Consider the following 22,185-nt stretch of genomic DNA (forward strand, 5'->3'; position numbering starts at 1 on the left):
AGTTCTCCAGGCTGACCTTGGCTCCCCTCAGCATTCAGGCTACTCCCCCATCCTCTGGACACAAGACCGGGCCAGCAGGATCAGATGCACAGAGCCGGGGCTCCAACAGGACACCTACCCGTGCTGAACGGAATCGAATAGACGAAGCTTCCTGGAATCTGCTCAGCGGCTCTTCGGTACCAGAGAGGGAAATGGTCTGCATTAAAAATGTTCTCCTTGTCTCCAGCTTTCAGAAAGTCCCTTGGGATGGAAAGGAATACGAGAGCATAGCACCACTCAGCAGGGAAAAGCCAGACACAGGTGCATCCCAATAGCCTTTGTTGGGTAAAAACAGCAGTGGCTTTTAGAACCCCAACCTGCCTTTCTCAGTGCAGAGGGGATCTGCGTAAGATTGTGCACCCCAGATTACTCACAAAAACCTGTAGAGCCCTGGCAGTCAGACTCCCAGTGGATGAAACGATTTTCCTAGTATATCGAGTGCACTAATTATCTTAGTGTCTAAAGCAAGCAAATAAGCAAAGCCTCCAGAAAGATCGGAAAACCAAAGAGTAGTCAGAAAGCTTTGTTTTTCCTCAAAATCCACACACATGAACACATAGCCTTGGGAAGATCAACTTCTAAAGTAAATCTTACACTTAGAAAAAGTGTAAAGGAGGAAAGCAGGCACGTGGGGATCTTTGCTCCCTTCTTCCCTCACCTCCCAACTCTCCAGCCAAACATGGCTGCTCTGGTCCCCTCTGCAAATCCTTCACCCTTCCCTGCCTCCCTGCCAAGTGCCCACGGTGCCCAGCTCTATCTGGAAGGGTGCGTGCACTCTCCTTCCCATCTCTTCCTGTCCAAATCATACTCACTTCAAGGTGTGCCTCAAAGACTGCCTACCACACGAATCCACAGAGACACATGCAAGGTCTTGCCCCATGCTGGGACCCCACAGCCTCGCTCACTCTCATACAGCCCGCTCTTTCCTTGGCCTCATCGGCAGCCTTCACGTCCCCATCCCAACTCTCTCAAGATCTTTGAGGAAAGGAGCTTTTGTTCACCTTTTTGCATCCTTCCACAGAGCCTTAAACACACTGAAGTCCCAATTCGTGTTTGTTGGCTTGACTTATCTCGAACCTCACGTTTACCCTCCAGCACCTGAGTGCCTCGTCTTGGCTGATATGGCACAACTCAGGGGGAGAAAATGACTGCCTGGCTAGTCCACACACTGCAGAGATCTTTCTAAAGGAGACCAATCAGGGGACAATGCGTACATAGGGAAAAGGTCACTGGTTGAACCAGAAACGGCACCACTTTCAATTCAGCAGTTTGCAGCATGGAGTTGGGTAAATTATTACTAGTTGATTATTAGAAACTTATTGAATTTGGCTCCAGGAAAGTATTCTGTAATTTTAGGGAATGGCTTACCAGTGATTCCTTGATTTCTCCCAAAGATGTAGAGCTCACTCCTTCAAGAGGAAGCCTACATCATTAGAGGCCACCTCAAAGTTCTTAGCACTGAAATATGGCCCCCTATAACTTACACTAGCATGTCCTAATTCCTTTCAAAGGACAGAGACCTTATCTTTCTTGATATCCCCAGGGCCTGACACTAATCAGGCACTCAGTATATGCCTAATGATCACAGGATAAATAAAATCTCATACGCAGATAAGATGTCCTCAATATTAAAAACCATTTTTTAATATCTTTTCTAAATAACTCTTCTTAATTCTTTCAAAATCCCTCACCAGTATGGCCACCTTCCTACATAAATGCTCCATTCTGTTAACATTCCCATAAAACTTTGTGCTACCAGAACTGGTCACAAGAGACCAAAAATGCTCCAACATTGCTGCCAACATTTGTTTACTGACTCTGACTGACATAATGACACTCCAGAAATTAAAAACTTCTTTTAAATTGGCAAAAAGCACTCTGCTCTCATTCAGAAGGCCAACTCTGGAGTCATAAGTGGGATTGAGAAGGTGCAGAAATCTCTATGCCATTCAGAATGCTGGACGTAGAGAGTTCTAGACTTGATGTGACAGACAAGCTCCTCTTGGCATCGCTATGTTCAGCGGATGTTTCCTGATCCTGAAATCATCAAGTTTCACAAAAAGCAAAATGTGACCTTTTTCATTTAGATACGAGATTCTTCATGAGCCTGACTTGGACACGTGCATGACGGAGACTCTGCTGCCCAGCCCTGGGTGGGTGAACAGCTGCCTTCCATGCTGGGCCATGGGCACAGCCAAGGCCTTTTCACTCGGGTCAGCTCTGTCCAGGGGGGAGACGCATATAACCACAGCAAGGAGGGTGGCCTTTTCATGCAGCAGTTAATGGTGCTACTGGAGCCCTTTTCCAAGCATGGTAGGTGGGGTAATAGCTGGGTTAGAAGGTGTAGGGTGGTCCTTACTTAGACTGATGGTGACATTCAGGCTTTGGGGATGGCAGGTGATAGTGTCTGCTGCCCAGGGCCATGCTGGCCGCGGGGCAGCAAGCAGGAGCCTGCAGCACTTGATCTCCATGAGCTCTGGTGTTAATGTGAGAGGGTCTGGTTGCCAAAAACCCTTGGGGGTCCCTGCCAACTACCAAGTAATGATTCAGAAAGAAACAGGAAGGAGAGATCTGATTCTCCAGAATCCCTGGAAATGTTCTTCAGGAAGAAAGAATTCCCTGGATAAGATGAAGTTTAGCCTGCTTCTGCATACTACAAGCTGGTGTGTTGTGTGAGACAGGTCTAGGCTTTAGGCAGAGGTGAATGACCTTGAGGGAATTACTTGGGTCAGTTACTGGGTCTCTGAGCCCAATTTACTTATGTACAAAATCAGAATAATAATATTACACTTAGCAGGATACTACCAGAATTACCTGACACCATATGTGAAAGGGCTGTGTAAACCAAACATGGGTAGAACAAATATATGGTTTTATATGGTATTCTTAAAGCCCAAGAGTTTCTTTTATTCTCTGTGGTTCAAATGGAAGCTGTGAAGTGGTTGTATCTTAGACTTAGGACTGCGGCGAGAGGAGGGACCATCATGTGGAACCTGACAGCCCTGGATGCTGTGTGTGCTACCTGTGATCCAAGAGGAGGCCACACTGAAGGCACAGAATATATCGTTAATAATGGGATGATGTTCCAGAGGCCATGAGCTACAATTGACCTACTTCCAGAAACAGGTGATAGGGGTAGGAGATGGAATCCCAGTGTAGGAGATTGATGAGTACAAATTGCCTCTGGGGTGGGAACTTTATATTATCTAGTACTCTCCCCATCACTTCAAACTTTTGCTTGTGTACCTTCTTTGGGGAAAAAAAGGAAGAAATGATAAAAGTTTTCTAGTCTTGGCTAATAGAGTGTATCCAATTAGTTGGGTCTCAATGAACACCATTTGATTGAAGGGGATAGGCAGATAATAGATCCTAAGACAATGGATGTCAAGGTCCTCTAAAGGAATTAATGGTATGAGTTTCTTGAACACAGATGAATTATTTCATCCATTCAGATATCCAATGAGTACTCACTCTGGATCACAGTAATATCACAGGGAACAGAACTCACGGTTGTGGGTATTTTTAGCTTCCCAAAGCAGGTTTATATCTATAATGTTTTGATCCTCACAATAACCCAGAAGATCATTACCCCACTTTTCAGATGCAGAATGTGAAGCAACGAGTAAGACAAGCCAGGTGCACATCCCAGCAGTCTTGAGTGTGATTCTGCTATCTTTCAAATCTGTCATAATAACCCAGATATCAGACTAGCAAGGTGCCACATTTTATGGTTGTTATTGTTTTGTTTGTTTTAATCTCAAAACAAACAGGCTTCCTATCTGAGCATTAGAAAATCTGTTCTTGGGTCTCCCTGTGCCTCTCCGGATCCTAAAGGGAGAAGGCTATATGTATTCGACTCTTCTAGTCCTTCCTAGGAACTTGTCCTCTGGAAAAATAATTGATTGGAAGTAAAGGGCTAAAGAGGGCTTGGAAAGAAATCAAGTCACAGCTATGGTCAACTTCATAAATGAGAAATTTGAGATGCTGAGAAAGAGTCCTCGAGCAGAAATTAAAAGCCAGTCCACAAAACATCTAAAAATCTATGGAGCTACCATTTACCAGACTTGGTTTTATGAGATCATATGGTTGGTGTCAGGGCCTCATCTAACAGAGGCAACTGCTGGACTGGGCCTGATGGAAGGGAGCATCTCCTGGGTGGGCCCCTGCTGGGCCAGCTCTGTCCCTGTGGCTTGGTTATTCACTGCCAAGGACCCCAATGGTCAGGGGATATGAGGTTCTCTGGTAACCTCTGCATTCCCACACACATTTTGAAAACTTTCTGAATCTCAGATTCCATTTGTTTCTGTTCTAATCATGTCTCTTGCTTCAGAGAAGACATTGAGAAAACTTATTAATGGGCTCAGAAGAGATTTCCCAGGCTCACACCAACTCTGGTCAAATACCAATTTGAAGAGTTAAGGCCCTGTGGCTCTCTGAAGATACAGGGACTCAGCAGTGGTTTCAAGGGCATCTGGGTACTAGACTTGGTGACGCTCTGCCCATTGTCCATTTGGGTCTCTTTGAAAGCACAAGGAAACACTGTCAAACCCGAGTGCCACCAGACTGCCCACCCCTGGGTGTGGGGCTCTGCAGGCCCTCAGGATCAGCGCAGAGGCACAGAGGTTTATTAAAACATACACAAACAAATAAACAACAGACTTGAAACATTGATTCTTGGACAGGCAGGAATTCCTGAGCAGAGCTGCAGAACAGCTGAATGCCCTGAAGCCATTTGTCAGGAGATGAGCCGTCCTCCCTCTGGCTGCTCCTCCAGCGGCTCTACCATCAACAGAGTTCTGAAATGACTCACCAGGGCAGGAGAGGACCCCAGGAGGGTGGACAGAAGCCAAGAAGCATGAAGAACAAAGGGTTGTGGAAGGGCCAATGGGCAGGTGAACACACATACTGGGGCTCCGGGGGAAGAACAGAGAGGAAAAATGTCAACGGGCCTGGGGTGGCCTGAATTTTATTTCTGCTGGTGGTGGAGTCCAGCAATGATATAAGCTCCCCTTTGAATTTCCCATTTCAGGAGCTCACTGGGCCCCTGCAGAGGAGCCCTCCGACTTACTGATTGGTGAGCTGCTCAGCCCCAACAAACAGGTTGATTCTCGAGAGGCCCGTGCGAGTGCCGAGGAAGGCAACCTCTACGCCCTTGTCAGAATTCCTGAAACAGAGCAGCAGACATCAGGAAGACTCTTCCAATCGGTAAGCAGATAATGGCCTCTGCATTTGAAGACTCAGAATTTTACGAAATAGCAGTTTTGAAACCTGAAATTTTAAAAGAAATTATAGAAATGCACACATACACACACATGCACCAAGCACAGAATGCAAACTCTTATCCCTTACAAAAGTTTTCATGGTAATTCTTGTACGAAAAACTAAGAACTCTATGGCAACAAAGGCAGTGTGAGAAAATGTAGCCCCAATGCTAAACAAACACACCCTAATCTCAAGGTTCTTGGTGCAAGTTGAGGGAGAGCAGTCTGAGAATGGGAATGACTTCAAGGAGAAGAAGAAAATCCTTAGAGCCAGCTTTTCGCATTGATGCTACCAAGTCTATGCTTGGTCCTGAGACCATTAATGGAATCTGGGTTTAGCGAAAACAAGCCACTGAATTGTCTGCAGCATCCCGCAGACTGGAAATGTCTAGGACTCAAATTCTTCACCATTTTGGGTGCACCAACTTATAACTTCTACCAGAGAACAGACCTTATCCTCACCACCAACCCCAAAAAGATGAATAAAGAAATGGCTTCTTCTAGTAGCCCTGTAGGATGCCATGCATAGGAACCCTAACAGTGGTCTTCGCAAAGAAAACTCACTTGAAAATTCACTAAAGATTTTTTTTAAACTTTCAAGGCAGATTTTATATGTTGAGCACGTTCTTCAGGATATTCACAGTGCATACTTCTTCAAAAAAGGCAAATGGTCTTTCTCCCCAAATACATAATTTTATTCTACAATAACAGTATGAAGAGAATACTGATTCTTGAGTTTTTTGCTTCCCTGCCCTAGATGCCAGTAGCAATTTGATTTGCAGCATTATCCATGTCATCTTCAATATAAGATCATTTGGTTACTTGATATTCGAGTGCAGTCAAAGTGGTCAATACTACCTTTAAGTATTTAAGGGGTGAAGAAAAACCAGCACGATGCATTTGTTTCTGTTTGTAGCCTACACCAAATTGGAAGGCCAGCCTGCCCAGTCAGTTACAGATGTGGACCACAAAGCAAGCTACCATTTTGGAAATCTTTAGCATGTGTTAGGAGTGACTCAGCAATCTTTGCAGAGGATTTTAAGTTTCATGAGAGCCTAAAAGAAACATTTCCATATCCACTAGAGAATGCAATCACAGGAAAGGCTCTGACTCTTTCCCAACCGCCCAGGGAATAAGATTCATGTAGGTAAGCCACCCAAGGACACCCCCAAATATACAGAGAATGCTAGTCTCTCTTTGGGGCTCCAGACTTAAGTATTAAACTGCCTACCTGACATCTCTACTTGGGAGATTTATAAGCTTCATTTTAAGCTTCAAATGTTTAGAAAAGAACTCTGGCCATGTCCAGTCCCAAACCTGCTCTTCACTCATAGTCTCCTGTCCTAGGAAATGGCACCACTATCTACCCGGGTATTCATGTCGGAAACCTGAGAATGATCCTTGGCAGTTCAGCCTCCCTCCCCTCCCACAGCGACCCCATCATCTGGGAGTCTTCCTTCTGAAGCATGCCACCAGTGTGTCTCTTCTCTCTGCGCCCACTGCCACTGCCTTGGTCCAAGTGACAACTTCCTTGGAATGCTGTAGGAGCCTTTACAAGTATTCTTACCTTATTACACTCTATTCTCCACATAACATGAGAGGTATCCTCTTTAAAAATGCAAATCTGATCATGCCCTACTTAAAGTCTTAACACGTCCTTCTTAACATCCTTCAGTGATTTTCTAACACTCTGAATATAAAATCCAAGATCCTTAACCTGACTCCCAAAGTCCTGAACCACCTGGCTTCTCTGCAGCCTCATCCCCAGATATCTTCCAGCCTACCCTCTATAATTCAGCTCTGTTGGCCTTCATTAAATTCCTCAAATGTGTCAAATACTTTCTTACCTCAGGGCCTTTGCACATGCCCTGGAATGTTCCCCAACTCTTCAACTAGCTCCTGCTCAGAAAAGCATTCCTTATCTTCCATCTCCACTCTAGGTCTTGTTACAGTCTACAGGTCTTTATTTTTTCTTCAAAGTAGTTATCATAATTCTTAATAATATAGCACACTACATACCACAGGCACCATAACGGCAAAGACTATTTGATTGAGTTACCTCCATTTCACTCCTTCATTCTCCAGTACCTAGCCCCATGCCTGACACATAACAGATATGTGATGAATCAATATTTGATGAATGAAAATGAGAACAGAATGAATGAGAGACAGGATAGAAGAGAATATACAAAAGGGAAAATAAAAGAAGGAAAGGAGCTAATAAAGATCAGACAAGGAGAGAGAACTGAATAATGTATGACGTGAAGGTGTAAGGAAAAAGGAATGATTTTTCTTCTTATTTTTAATCTTTAATGGCCTACTTAAAATAGTGTAATAATAATAATAAAATAATATTATTAAGCTGCTAAAGCCGTTCTCGCCCTCGTCTTTGACGACAATTACAATTGCCTGCCCCCTCCGCCACATCCTGTACTTCAGAAATAAAACCACAGGGTTATATTCTGACGCCGTAATGAAACAGAGCTCTCTCCTGCCCTGTCCCACTCACAACCTAGCCTGGCCCAGATCCCAAGTTCTCTCCAGGGTGTGAAGGAGAGGGAGCCGCAGCAGGGCAGGAAGCAACAGGCTCCTTCCACTCCCACTCTCAGAAGTGTCATCCTACCTCAGCATACCAGGTTTCATGTAAGGTTAAAACTCAAACAAATTATATGTCAAACCCAGGAGCTTGCCATCCCAGCCGGAGCCGCTAATCGGCTCTAGCTCTTGTGGTTTGGAGCTTTGGGGAAAATTAAAGAACTTTAACACCAGGCTCCTAAAACAGTTTAGTTCTTTAAACCATAACCATATTTTGGACGGCTTGTGGGGAAATGGCCATGAAAGGGGGACACGTGCAACCACTTACTCAGATTTGTTGAGGGCAAGGCTGGTCCAGTATGCTTCGATGGGGGCACTCACTACGGCATCGAAAAGGACTTCCTGTATCAATTCTTTATCACCTGTTGGGAGGGACAGACTTGAGAAGACGGGATTGGCTGGGCCCCAAAAGGGGGCACGAGAGGCATTCGTGGGCTCACTTTGCAGTATCTGCAGGCTACTTTCTCACATGGCGTGTTGTTTTATGCGTTAACCTCCCAACAGCTGAAAATATGAAACAGTTCTGACACCTGATATGGCAGCAATACAGGGGACCCTAAGCATTTGGATGAGGCGATGGTAAATTGAGAGTCTGGGATGTCTAGCACTTCAGGTTTTGCTTTCTCGCTCCAGCTAGTAGTTTATGCTATGGACCAGCATGCCAACTCAAGGACTGGGAGACCAGAAGCCAGCACTCCCCAGAAAATTTGCTCCTTTCATCCCCATTTCTGTCCTCTATCAAAATCTGCAATTCTTCAGGACCCTGATCTCAGCCGGTTGTAAGAAGGAAAAGGGATATGATAATGTAATACCTCCTGGGACTCTGATTTTGCGATTCCATCTGTTTAAGAGTCTTTTTCACTTTAAAGGGAGATATCTGTCCCTATTCAAAGGGACTCTTGACAGAGCTACATGGAAGAGGCTAAGGACTCCGGGGGATATCATGAGTCTAGCAGAGGCATCCTCGAGCTCTCCAATCACTCCACAGAGTGGGGCAACTAATTATCGCCAACAATGGGCCAGTCCTCACCTTGGCTGGTGGCCCAGAAGACAGTGGAGCTTTGCTGTAAAAGCAAAAACTGGATACAACTCATCATCAATAAGATAGTGGATATAGTCACGTCATGGAATACCACATAGTAATTCAAACAGATGCATTAGAGCTAAATGATCAACACAAATAAATCTCAAAGACATAATGAGTGAAAAACAAGCTATAGAATAACATATATAATATTATACTATATATAATATATATTCTACCATATATATAAATTTGAATATACAAAATAATGGTACATACTGCTTATAGATACCTATATATAGTGATAGTATAAAATGCATGGCAGTGATAAACAAATACAGGATGGTAATTCTTTCTGGGAGGGAAATGGGACTGTGCAGGGGTACCCAGGGGCTTCACCATTATCTGTAATGTTTCATTCCTTAAAATGTACCTGAAGCGAATATGGCAAAATATTAAGATATGATAAAGCTGGATGGTAAACATAAATGCTTTTTTATATTATCTCTATACTTTTGCTTTTTAAATATGTTATTCAAAAAGTCAAAGAAAATAAAAAATTGGGCTCATGTGATGTACATCTGATCCTTTCTCTACCAGAGCATATCCCGAAAAGTTAGGCCCTGCCATGAAGATGAGGTTTAGGAGCTGGATAACCTCCTTACACACCTCTCATAAGGCTGCTGTGGTCATTCTATAAGATGACATATATAACGTACTTTTCACATCACTGAATAAGCGACATCTTATTCAGTAGAGGTAGGGGCAGCTGCCATGCTCACTTTTGGGGAATCTCCCTCTTCCCAAACTTTAGCTACTGGAACTAACTGATGTTAGTCCAGGGACTGCTCTTGCACTTGGTGAGCATCAGGCCTGGTGCAGCTCTCTCCCTGCCCCCTTTGCACCAGTCACTGGTCATTTGTGACTCCTTGAGCTCCCTCAGAGGGCACTCCTTGTAGGAGGAGAGGCAGCAGAACATACACCACAAGAGGCACATGTTGCAGGTGATTCCACTCCGGAGAGACCAGGAGACTGACACTATGGCCTTGGGTGAGACGAGTCCTATTCCTAGCCCATGTTTCTCATTTGTAAAATAAGGGGGCAGATATTTACAGTCCCTTCCCAGTTGTAACATTTTCATCCTACTCAAGTGCTTGACTAAATGATTCTGTAGGGGACAAATCCAATGCAAAAGGTCACACTGGGATTGGGGCTTCTACATGACTTTCGGTAACCCATTCTTTCTCCTGCTCCTACAGGAAGCAGACATTTAGCTGGATTTAATGTGACCACTAATCTCTGCCTGAGCAAAGCTTCCCTTGAAAACTGAGAAGTATGGTTCTGAGTTCACACCCCACCACTGCCATGTGCACACTCAATGCATGTTTGAAAGCACACTTACACTGCAGCAGAGGTTCTTTGCCTTTGAGGTAGAGCTTAATAGCTTCTAACTGAGACAGATGACGGTGCTCTGGGTGTAGGTCAGTGTTGCAGTAGGACCTAAGAACATGACATGGCCCAAAATAAGAACAGGTAAGTATCTACAGCATCACTTTCCTTTGCCATTGAACCAGGAGAACTGGGCAAGGAAATACAGACAACTTGAAATTAGAGAATGCAACAAATACCACTGCTGATGGAGGATTGCTTAACTCTTACCATTCGTCTGCCAAGGACACATCAGGATGCTCTAAGTCATGTAGGCCTGGAGATCAAAGAGAAGGGGGTAATGAGTAAGTATCACCTGCGTGGGGCACTGATTCCCCTCATCCTCTCATGTGCTTCAAATGTTCTAGGGCAGGGCCATGGGATGGGTTAAGGGTAGACATCAACCCCAAAGATATCTGCCTGGGAAAAGGGAGTCTGAACCAAGCAAACAAGCTCTCTTTCCAGGTAGAACCCTCTCCTCATTTCCGCCTCACTCGGCCACCACTGCCAACTTCCCTGGCTGTGTCCCAGAAAAGCCTTAACTTCTTGAAGATAAATGATACACCAGTGAGTCCTGGGAGAGAAGTATAGCATGACAGTAGAAACACCGACATTGCAGCCCCATAGAGCCTGAGCTTGGAACGGGGCTAGGCCACTTAACTCCTGTGTGATGTCAGCATGTTACTTTACTTCTCTATGTCAGTCTGTGCAAAACAGAAATAATAACAGTCCCTAACTGATGGGTGGCTGTGAGGGTGAAATTATAGGTTGAATGATAGGAAATTGCCAATAGTCACCTGTTTTTGATCAGCAAAAATTGCTAGCTGTTATAGAGTCCTAAGTAAAAACGAGTCATCAATCTGGAAAGGTAGCTAGGAGAACTGGGGCTTGCAGGGAATTTGGGAGCTTTTATAGAATACTCTAGACCACCCTAACTCTGTGAAATCACTGTCTTTCCTTGTGTCTTCATGTGACTTCATTTTGATAGTTCATCAGCAGACATACACTGCCCAGTGAAGACCTCAGGGAACTCTGATGATGCTTCCAGCCTGTTTTAGGATGCCAGAGTGTTCCCAAATGACCAACAGATCTTACTGCACTCAGGATTCAGTTTCCTCCTCAAATACATGTGTATAAAATAAATAGCAAAATATTAGACCTATCATCACACACTCCTGCTTGATTTTATGGGAAGCAGGGAACAAATTAGATAGAATATCATCATATATGACCCAAGTGGCCATATCCTGGTTCCAACGCCTACTGGTTCAATGATCCTGGGAATGTCACTTCAACTATTTGAGTTATATCAGTTGGAAGATGCAGGAAATAATACCTAACTCAGAGACTCCATGAGAAGGTTAACTGGGACAGCGATTAGTCCCTAGGACAATTCATGCATCCTTGCGTCCATCCATCCTTTCTTCCCTTTCTCTTTCCCTCCCTCCCAACCTTTCTCTCTCTGTCCCTCCCAATCTTCCTTCCTTCTTCCTTTACTTCCTCCTCTTGCATTCTCTCTCCCTCCCTTCCTTCCATATGTTTCTGTGCATCAACTATGTGCCAGGTACTATTTTAGGCCCTGAGAATATAGCAGTGAACAAAACAAAAATCACTGCCTTCATGGTATTTACTTTCTAGTGGCAGAAAAGAGATACATAAATAAAATTAAAATACGTAGCATTTCAGTTAGGGGTGAGGGCTATGAAGGAAAGAGAGAATGGAACAAAGATAGGGAGCTCCAAAAGAGGGAAAGGGATGAGAGAACGTTTCAACTTTCACTACGGTAGCTAGAGAAGCTTTCACTGAGAAAGAGACTTTTGAGCAAAGACCTGAAGGAGGTGAGGTAGAGAGGCATGCAGATAACTGGGAGAGAGTGCTCATGCCAGAAGGAAGAACAAGTGGAAAGGCCCTGAGGTGGGATCTTATCTTCCTGGAATATCAGGTTATTGATGTCAGTTTTATCTATTTTTCTAGTTTCATCCACAAAGCCCTCTCTGGCTATATTTCATAGGACCTATAGATGAGACCCTGAAGGAAAGATCTTTTTTTTTTTTTTGGAGGAAGATTAGTACTGAGCTAACATCTGCTGCCAAACCTGCTCTTTTTGCTGAGGAAGATTGGCCCTGAGCTAACATCCATGCCCATCTTCCTCTACTTTATACGTGGTACGCCTACTACAGCATGGCTTGCCAAGTGGTGCCATGTCTGCACCCAGGATCCGAACCGGCGAACCCCGGGCCGCCAAAGCGGAACGTGCACACGTAACTGCTGCGCCACCAGGTCGGCCCCGAAAGATCTCTGATTGCTTCCACTCTGAGTTCCTAGGGCACCAAGGAAATTTAATTGTTCTCTAATTCTCTCACCTCTGATTTTGGTCCTCTTGACAAAATCACATCTATCGATGATTGATAATGCTGACAATAATGACATAAGCTCTAATTTATTGAACAATTACTATGTACAATATATATAAAAGATACAAATCAAGTGATGAGGAGATTCAGAAGACAAACGATTTCAGCAGGCAGAACTACAGCCCATGTCTTCAACCTCAGTAGCAACTCCTTACATTTTGAGCAAAGTCTACCTGTTCACCATCTTTGTAATAACCAGCATTGGCAAAGCATGTTGAAAATGCCTACATTCTGTGGGGCAGCATTCCTTATAGAAGATCCTACACAATTATGGTTGCCATCCCCCAGAAATTCCTTCCTTCTCAAGAACAGAGCAGAACAATAATCATGATGAGCCTCTCTTCCAGTTAGCCTAAGGCGAAGCAGCTTTCTCAGGCACTGTTACTCAGCAAAGTTGGTAGGATTGTAAGCCCTCTTATTTACAGAGAACTAACAGAGAGGGGAAGACCTGGCCTCATTTGTATGGATAACCAGGCACTCTCCCCCTTGCTGAGGATTCAAATATTTTTTGCATAGTGGTTACAGTGAGCTCTGAAATTCTCTCTCTGTGACCTCTCAGCCTAACAGCTGTGGAACATACAGGGAGATGATAGTGAGTAAAGAAATGATCCAAAAGACAATGCAAAACAACTCTGTGTGTGTGTGTGTGTTGTGTGTGTGCGTGTGTGTGACAGAGAGAGAGAGAGCGAGAAAGAGAGAGAGAAAAGAGGGAGGGGCAGGCCCATGTATTGAGGATTGACTAAGGGAATGGACACATGAAAGGCAAATAATCCATTAATAATCTCTCTTTCAATTGTTCTGACCATGAGTTATTCACTCAGCTTGACCTCAGATGGCTTAGACATGAATTTTCTGGCTTCATGGGCAGTGATATCCACAGATCCACACATGGCTCATACAGCCTGAAAATTCTAGAAGTAAAAACAGTGATCTCTGAGAACACATCTTGTTGGGTATCTTGCCCAAGTCACAATGTTGCCTTTCTCTTGAGTGTCTCTGGGAAGAGAGATCACGTGGTTGATCAGCTCTGCAGGGGGCACACTCTGGGTCCTGCCTAGGTCATGATGACCCGCTTCACTCTCCTTCCTATTCCTTATGATCTCGCAATCACTTGGCAGGCAAAACCAACATCTGTGAAACAATGTATGGAGAGTCAGCAGTGCACCAGAAGGCCATCTTGGAACTTCCCATCTCAGGGACAACCAATCTCTTTGTTCATTCTCCACTACATCATTGGAGTGAGCCACAAGGTGGTCCAGCTTCTGGAAGTTCATCACATTCATTTGTCACCAGCTCTAACCAATTAAAACTGGACTTGTAACTGACCTTCCTGCTCTTAGCCACACTCCCTGGGGACATCCAGAAAGAGCACTGGTCTGGTCTGACTCCTCCTCTGTGGAGATGCTAAGTCTAACACCCAGATTGGGCAAGTGACTTACTCAAGGCCATTTGGGCAGTGGAGCCTTCAGAGGCCAGCCCTACTCTTCCTTGTGAGTTGGAAGCCAGCCCCACCCCTCCCTCTGAGCTGGTGATGCTGGGAAAGGTAACTTCTCTGAGTACTGGGTCGTTGGGAGATGAAAAGGACAGTATGAGTGTGACAGCAGTTTTAAAGTTTAAAGAGCTGTAACAACTGCTACCATTTATTGGGAGTTTAACAGTGCACAGATGCTTTATGAAGACAAGAGGATCTGGGAATCTCAAGGTGCTACTTACTCCTTCTGACCTATGTAAATCATTTAAATGATCACATTTCCCTTTGGACCCAGGCTGCCGTGAAACACGAGTGAAATTTGTGGCTCAACTGTGTAGGAGACTAAGGCTTGCATATCTTTGTTTTCTTTTTTTTTTTTCTGGGCTTGAGTTTTTACACTAATTTGTATTTTTTCTGGTACTGATTTTTATGGATGAGAAGAATATAGTTGGCGGATGATTCCTATGAGTTGCCTCAACAACTCTGTGGATTAAAGCAGAATATAAATAAATGAAATCATAAGGAAGGCCACCACTAGTTGAGGTTCCCATCATTCTGAAACTAGGCAAGTAAGGTGGCACCAAGTGGGAAGCAGTTGAGTCAAACACCCAGAGACCGGGCAGAGGGTTAGACAGATGAGCAAGTGCTTCACTTAACCCATTAGTTGGCTCCGGGCTTTCTTCCCACACTAAAGGATAAGACGGATCGAGGCAGCATCTTACCTTCTTCAATGGTTACATTCCCTCGGAAGAAATATTTCCCATGGCCTCTGGAGAGCGCCACACCTAAACTGTGCAGAGAAACAAAGCAGACCTTGAAATCCACAGCATCGACTGGAATAGACTTGTGGGCTAACTTTTTATTTTCCATTTTCACATTTCCATTTCACGTTCTGTAAACAATTTTTCCAACAGTTTACTTTCAGAACCCCACTGATTATAGTTGGTGTTGGTTTTTCTTAGGTTCAATCAGCTGCTTCAAAGGAATTTCTGATTGGAAATGCCAGCAGCAATTGGCTGCTCTCGTGTGTTTTTAAAGAGGTGTAGCAAACTGCTCACCCATCTAGCAAGTTCTTCTCTTGGACGCCCTCCCAAGGCCCTGTGCCCTGCTCTTCACTACCACCTTATGCGCCCCTGCCCTACATTCAGCCACTGATGGGTCTTTCCAGACCCTAGAGGTTGGGACTAGGGAAAATTAACCCCTTTTCAAGGGCAAACATGCAAACTTCCACTACTACTTGAGCATAGCCACATTATTGTGTTTCGAGCTTCTTTGCCCATTCCTCTCCTTAGTCTAATAGATTTTTCACACTCTCACTGGCTTGACTTAAGGTCCTTTCTGTTTTTGCCTAAAGTAAGAGAGTATGTTTTGAAAAGACAGTCTCTTTATTTGGCAAACCCACTTAGTGGTCATGTGTTCCCTCGATGGCTCTGGTTCCAAATGGAATCCACCCTTGATCCCTGGCAGTATATGACAACAAGGCCACAATTTATTTTTCAGACTAATCTATAGCCAGTAAATTCTTTCTCTCCTTAGCTCTGCGAGGCACCTGTTCAGAAACATGAAGCAGCCCCACTGAAATAACATGTTACGAAAGGTGTTGTAACACTTGGTTAATGGTAGCAGGAGATTATTGAATACCACATATGCATCTGAAAGCAGGCAATGAGGCAAAGCCATTTTTCAGGACTATTACAAAGAGAAATAACAGATTCCAAGGTAGACAAGCACAGAAGGACAGTTCAGAGAAATTTAAATGGAAGCACAACATGTGGGGATGGATATGCCACCTCCAAGTTGGAAGGATTTTTTTTTTGGTCATGGAAATAAAAGGTGAAATGGAACTCACTGGGTAGCAAGTTAGATGGTTAAGGACCCTGGTAACCCTCTGAACTCGCCTCTCCACCCTTAGTTGGAACCCCCCAAGCTTATTTGCTTGATAATGAGATGCAAAGCCATGACAAATTGAGTGAGTTCCCCTAGGTGAGCCTGAACCATCTTCCCCCTTCTGGAAAACAAAAACAAAAGCAGCCTGGGAAAAGCCCCTTCCTCACTCTTTCCAGCCTTTCGGCAGGGTGTTTGGGTATCTTCAGATGATGAGCTCTGAGAGCGTCAGCAGGTTTTGTACAAACACAACTGATGGGTCTGATGGAATGTCCATGTATTATGGTCAGCTCTACCTGAAAGGAGTACCCTTGATGTCTGTATAATAGTAGTCATTTGTCATCACCAAAACCCGTTTCTAGATTGAAAAAAAGTCATAGAGAAAAGAAAACATGGTTAGCCTGCTAGGTGAAGTTTTCAGAAATAAATAAAAATAAATGGACACACTATGATCAGGTTAACAGTACTACATGAATCTTGTTTGAGATAAGTAAAGACAAGAGAAAAATGATCTCAGCGAAAGATATTTATTCCAGATAGAGCTTTCAAAGCTAATTTTTCACAGTGGTTTGTTTTAAATTAAGCAGCAAGAATGTTTGAGAAAAATGTACCCCTTTGTCCACTGTCTTCTTCACCTCCATGGAAAACTTCCCAGTCTTTCGATTCACCATGGCATTTCTCAACTAAAACGATAAAAGGAAATTGGCATTAGTTCTTCTCTGGGTTACCATGTTGTCTGGATGGCTTGCATCCTCCAGCTTGGGAACACATTTGATGGCTTGTGCAAAGCAGAGGTATGACAGGGCTGAGCTGTTTTCCCACCGAATCTGAGGCACTTTTGCAGTGTCTGCATATTGCTTTCAGACCTCTAGAACAGACTTCTGAAGAATAAACATCCAACTGCTGTTGTACAAGAGGAGAGAGGCAAACAACAATAAATAAATGATTTTCAACTTCAATTTGGGGTGCTTGTATAAGCGTCAAGGCGACAATGACAGAAAAGCCTGTGCAATGTTGATGAATCCTGAGAGTCAGCGTACAAACCCTCAGCAACCCGCTAAAACACTCAAAAAGCAAGAATGTCTCCCGGGACAAGTTACATTTTCAAAAAGGGTATTGGTATGTCATGGAGAAATCATTTTTCAAAACATAATCAAGTTAAAGACGTTTTCCTACATAGGAGTTTAAAAAAAAAGGTCAACCATTTGGAAGAAGGGGATCAGCTTTTCATAGCATGAATCATCTTCAAATGCTCTCCGAGAAATCTGGGCCAACTAATGGTCTCGCTGACGCTGACGGGCAGTAACCGGGCAACCTCATATCTGATTTTTGGAGGTCCTGTCTAGGAATTGTGAGCCTTGCTCCCTTCCCCTACCCCTGGCTGACCTCTCCTAATTACCTGTGGCCCTTCCATGAGTTCAGGGAAGGACAGCAGACACAGTGATGAAAGATGTGCTGTCATGGGCACCAATGGGAGATGACGGGAAGGCCATTTAATAGAATAGGAACAAATGCTGACATGCCACAGCCTGTCTGTCGGGAAAGGCTCTTTCCCAGGCCCATGACTTGGTTTTTTTTTTTTTTTTTTCTTATCCTTTCCCCTCTTTTCTCCTTTGAGGAGCTTGAACAAGATCTGGGTGATAGAAAACTGCAACGCTTGCAAGCAACCTAAATTTGATTCGAGGCTGTCTAGATTTGGGTTCACATTCCCATCTTCTGTGAGAGAGAGTAAAAGCATAATTTTTAGCTGGAGGCATGTATAAAATAAAACATATATTTTACTCTAGATATTTTTTAACAACATATAATGGGCATTTCTGGAAATATTTTCCCATTTTAACTTTTGTGGTTTTGGATGGGGAGGGCTGGTCCTAATTAAGTCTACTTTCTAACTTTTAAGAACGGCTCAATTTATCTTTAACATGGTTTTCATTTTTCCTCTTTCTGGTGCCTGCCTAAAGCCATTTGGGACCTTCCCCTCTCACATTCCCCAGGCAAGTCAGAGATTAGGTAAGCCCCTCCATGCCTCCGTGCCACCCCACCCCCAACTCCCAGTAGCACAGAACAATCAGCATGGGGCCTGGGAGGGTCCAAGGCCAGGGTCACTGATGCTTTCTGGAGGCAAATGCTTAGATGATTAGTCTACTCTTTCCCTTTTCTTCAATAAGAATGAAAATAGCTTAGACCTATTGAACACCTACTTGTGAGTCAGGATAGCACGGTAGTTAAGAAGCGACTCTGGAGCCACAGCTTTATGATTGTGGATAAATCACTTACCCTCTCTGTGCCTCAATTTCCTTTTCTGCAAAAGGGAACTAATGACAGTACTCATCTCATGGAACTGTAGTAAGAATTAAATGAGCTAATACTTAGAAGAGTGCCTGGTGCACTCTAAGCATTCAGTCCATATAGCCGCCCTCCATCATCATCACCAGCATTATCATCTTCATTATCATCCTCCTCACTTCTCTTTAATGTCAGACTCCTTTCAATAGCTTAAGGAATCAGGATTCAAACTCGAGCTTGCTTGACACAGATGCCCAAGCTCTAAACCAATATTTTTCAAACTTTTTTGACTGTGAGCCACATGAGAAATACACCTGACGACGACCTCTGACAGCTCCTATTTTAACAGATTTCAGTGCTTTTAATGGCTGCTTGTGAACAATTAAATGGATTTTGTGATCTCCCTCCAACTCCCTGGGTTGAAAACTGCTGCTCTTAACCACCTCTGGGTTGGCACAGACTGAAAAAGAGGCAGCCCAAGGTCAAGAGAAGTGACCCAGGATATCAAGGTTCAAGTTTTACCAATGACACATACCACTGTCCTGTGACCTCTCTGTGGTTCAACTTCTTCGCTCCTTCCATCAAAAGTGTTTCTGAATGAGGACTCCCAGACCCCAGGGATCCTGTCACATGCTGTATAAACTGTCAATCAGATTCTTAGGGAGCTCAGATAGTACTGATAGATACTGTTTACTGAGCTCTTACTATATGTACTAGACACAGATTTTAAAACCCTCAAAATCATCCCATGAGGTAACATTACTATCCTTGTTTTACAGGAGGGGAAACTGAGGCACAAAGTTATGAAACTTACCTAAGGTCACATGGAGTCTCTGCCCCTAGAGCTCATGCTGTTAAGTCTCTTCCCAAATCAGAAGAGAAAACACTTGGACAAATTTAAAGCATTACTATAAAAATAATGTATTGTTATTTCTAGGTTTTTTGTTTAAATCAAAGAGGAAGTTTTAAACTTGACCATGCGACAGTCTGAGGTTTTAGCCCAGTGGGCTCTCCACAAGCTCTAGGTACTGTGCCTGGGACACACAGGAGGGTGGTCTTCTGTCCTCACTGCCAGAGGAGAGAAGGGGGTTTGGGGCTTTGTCAATAGATCGCTGGGTGAGAATACAGCCTGGTGAGGCCGGGGCAGTCTAGAAATGTCACTTTTCCATCTGAGGAGACTGAGGTTTGAGAAGGGGAGCAATTCGCCCCAAATCCTGTGGTAAGTCAGCTGGCAGAGGTGCTGAGAGCAGAGACGAGAGTGGTGGGGAGTAACAACGCTCTCAGTCCGACCCGGGTGGGGAGGGCGTGATTGTGCTGCTCCGAGCTGAATATTCCTTGAACCTGCCACTGCCTGGATTACAGCAATGAGCAACTGGAGAAATGGAAATGGCCTCGCAGAGGAAAATTTCCAGGCAAGTTTTGGTGTGTCCATACGTTAGAATACCATGTAGTCATTAAAAGCATCACATGTGCAGATATTCAACTTAACACAGTCAAAGAAAGGCAAATTAAAACCTCAGTGGGGCCAGCCGATGGCACAGCAGTTAAGTTTGCACGTTTCGCTTCTCAGCAGCCAGAGGTTCACCAGTTCAGATGCCCTGTACGGACATGGCACCGCTTGGCATGCCATGCTGTGGTAGGTGTCCCACATATAAAGTAGAGGAAGATGGGCACGGATGTTAGCTCAGGGCCAGTCTTCCTCAGCAAAAAGAGGAGGATTGGTGGCAGATGTTAGCTCAGGGCTAATCTTCCTCAAAAAAAAAAATCTCAGTGTATACCTTTACTTTTTCTTATGAGATGTCAAAAATCAGCAAATGGGATAATGCAGTGGATAGTAAAGCAGCTTTCACCACAGCATAGTTGGTATAGTCAAGGTTAAATCTCTTCAAGTGGAAAGTAGTCTTCTGGTGACGGTGATCCGGCTCCTTGCTTTCTGGGAGCCGTGCTCCTCCCCCCGGGCCCTACTTGATCCAGGCGCTTGCCCAGAGCCTTCAGTGAATCTGTCCCTCTCCTCTGTGCCCTGAAGCTGAGGCAGCTTTGCTACCCGTTCAAAGCACCCACTTTATCGACAACCATGTGATAGCTGGTGGTCATGCTTCCAGCTCCATGGTGAGCCTGCAGCTCTTCCTCCTGTGTTAGAGCTCACTAGGGGAGCGTTCCCCAGAGATTCATTGATCACCTAAAGTTTCGGGTATAATTATATAATGACAGCTCGTTCTCCTGATGATGGTTCTGCATCCGCATCAGAACGTGAACCTCGCCTGGAAGTGCAGGCAGTATGCCTTCCAGGCCCCTAATGGCAGGCAATCCTAGCTGAGGCAAGAGCTTAAAGGGGAAGGGAGAAGCAGTGGTTAAAAGGTCTGTCATTCCCAAGCAAGCATTCAACCAGAATCTGAAAACAGACTCAGACACAGAGCACCTAGATGACAAAGTCCTCTCTCTCTCGCTGCTTTGGTCTGGGCTTTCCGGTAGGCTGTGCTTAGTCTGGGGACCCAGGGCTCCAGCATGAGCTGTAGAGACACCGAAGCAGGTATAAGGAAGAACAAACTAAATGGCCAAAAGTCTCAGAAAGATGCCCCAGGAGAAGAGGTTGATAGGGTTTTGGAAAGAAAAGACTCAAAATTTTTACCAGTCTTTCCAGTAAGAGGAAACGTGAGTTGACGACAGGGCAGTGGAAAAGGGGCTCACACTGCAGCAGAAGGGGCTTCAGCTGGACTCGAGGCAGCATCGGATGGGCCAGTATTCGCAACAACACCCCATGGCAAGCATTTGTTTAGCAGCTGTGTGCAAGGCCTTCCCCATCTTTTCTGCACCCCTCAGGGGAAGATAACACACATAGGGTGGGGCACTGACAAAGTCTTCCGTGGCTCTTTCTATGGCAAATCAAAGTGGTTAAGAGCTCTGGGGCCAGACTGCCTGGGTTGGAATCTACACTGTGTGCCTGTGGACCATTACAGCAATTCTCTGCCTCAATTTCCTCACCTGTAAAATGAGAATAGAAATAACACCTACTTTGTAGGATTGTTGTGATGAATAAACAAGTTGGTTCATATATAGCACTTAGAACAGCGCTGGCATATAGGAGGGGTCAATATACGGTAGTTATTATTATTTATATTAGTTTTTTTCTGTTTATAGAAATGATCATGTTCAGGGTGGAGAGTTTGAGAATGACTAAAAGATAATAGGAATAACAGGAAAATCATCCTTAATTCCTTCAGCCATCTCTGAGAATTTATTACCAAAGGATAAACACCATTTTTAAAGATATTTTTTCATTCCCAGAGGTGATCAACACCAGTAATTCAGACGGGGCTATGCATGTCTCAGGGTCCCCTCCTATCTCACGGGTCCCCCAAAGTTCTGTCCTACTCATTGTATTGTTGAAGTGATGACTAAGTCACCCTGGAGCATGGGCCAGAAGTCCCACTCATCCTCCTCTAAGTGGTTTTAAATTTTTCTTTCTTTTTTAAATTTAAATTTTATACACTCTATTTTGCATGTGTTTTAATAGTATATATGACCTCACATCCTTTTTGGAAGTACACAGTGTCTATGTGATAAATGTGGTCATTAAATTCAACAAGAGCCTGGTTGTCTAGAGAAGCGGGATGCTCCTTCTAAGAAGTTCTCTGTGGCTGGGAAGACTCATGCTGCTTCTTTCTCAGTGGGCTCTGCTTGTATGGTTTTTCCCAGATCTTGACCTAAAGTCTGCCCTCTGCTACTTACATGCAAACCCCAATGGTGGACCTAGGGGCATGTGGGATCTTATGTAGACTTCAC

The 22,185-nt window shown here is 44.3% G+C and overlaps 1 protein-coding gene across 3 annotated transcripts in view; it reads right to left on the bottom strand.

The window, feature by feature from the left end:
• Positions 1-22,185, bottom strand: part of CACNA2D3 (calcium voltage-gated channel auxiliary subunit alpha2delta 3) — an 827,558-nt gene that overhangs the window by 147,665 nt on the left and 657,708 nt on the right. For all 3 annotated transcript variants that reach the window (XM_046679102.1, XM_046679095.1, XM_046679111.1), the window contains 8 exons: positions 16,728-16,799; positions 16,413-16,474; positions 14,955-15,022; positions 10,579-10,624; positions 10,322-10,419; positions 8,164-8,257; positions 5,108-5,203; positions 119-240 (listed from right to left, as the gene is read on the bottom strand). In XM_046679102.1, coding sequence (XP_046535058.1) covers positions 119-240; positions 5,108-5,203; positions 8,164-8,257; positions 10,322-10,419; positions 10,579-10,624; positions 14,955-15,022; positions 16,413-16,474; positions 16,728-16,799 — 658 coding nt within the window. The remainder of the gene's footprint in view (positions 1-118; positions 241-5,107; positions 5,204-8,163; positions 8,258-10,321; positions 10,420-10,578; positions 10,625-14,954; positions 15,023-16,412; positions 16,475-16,727; positions 16,800-22,185) is intronic.

This window comes from Equus quagga, chromosome 1 (genome assembly GCF_021613505.1).
Source record: "Equus quagga isolate Etosha38 chromosome 1, UCLA_HA_Equagga_1.0, whole genome shotgun sequence".
Classification (NCBI taxonomy): domain Eukaryota; kingdom Metazoa; phylum Chordata; class Mammalia; order Perissodactyla; family Equidae; genus Equus; species Equus quagga.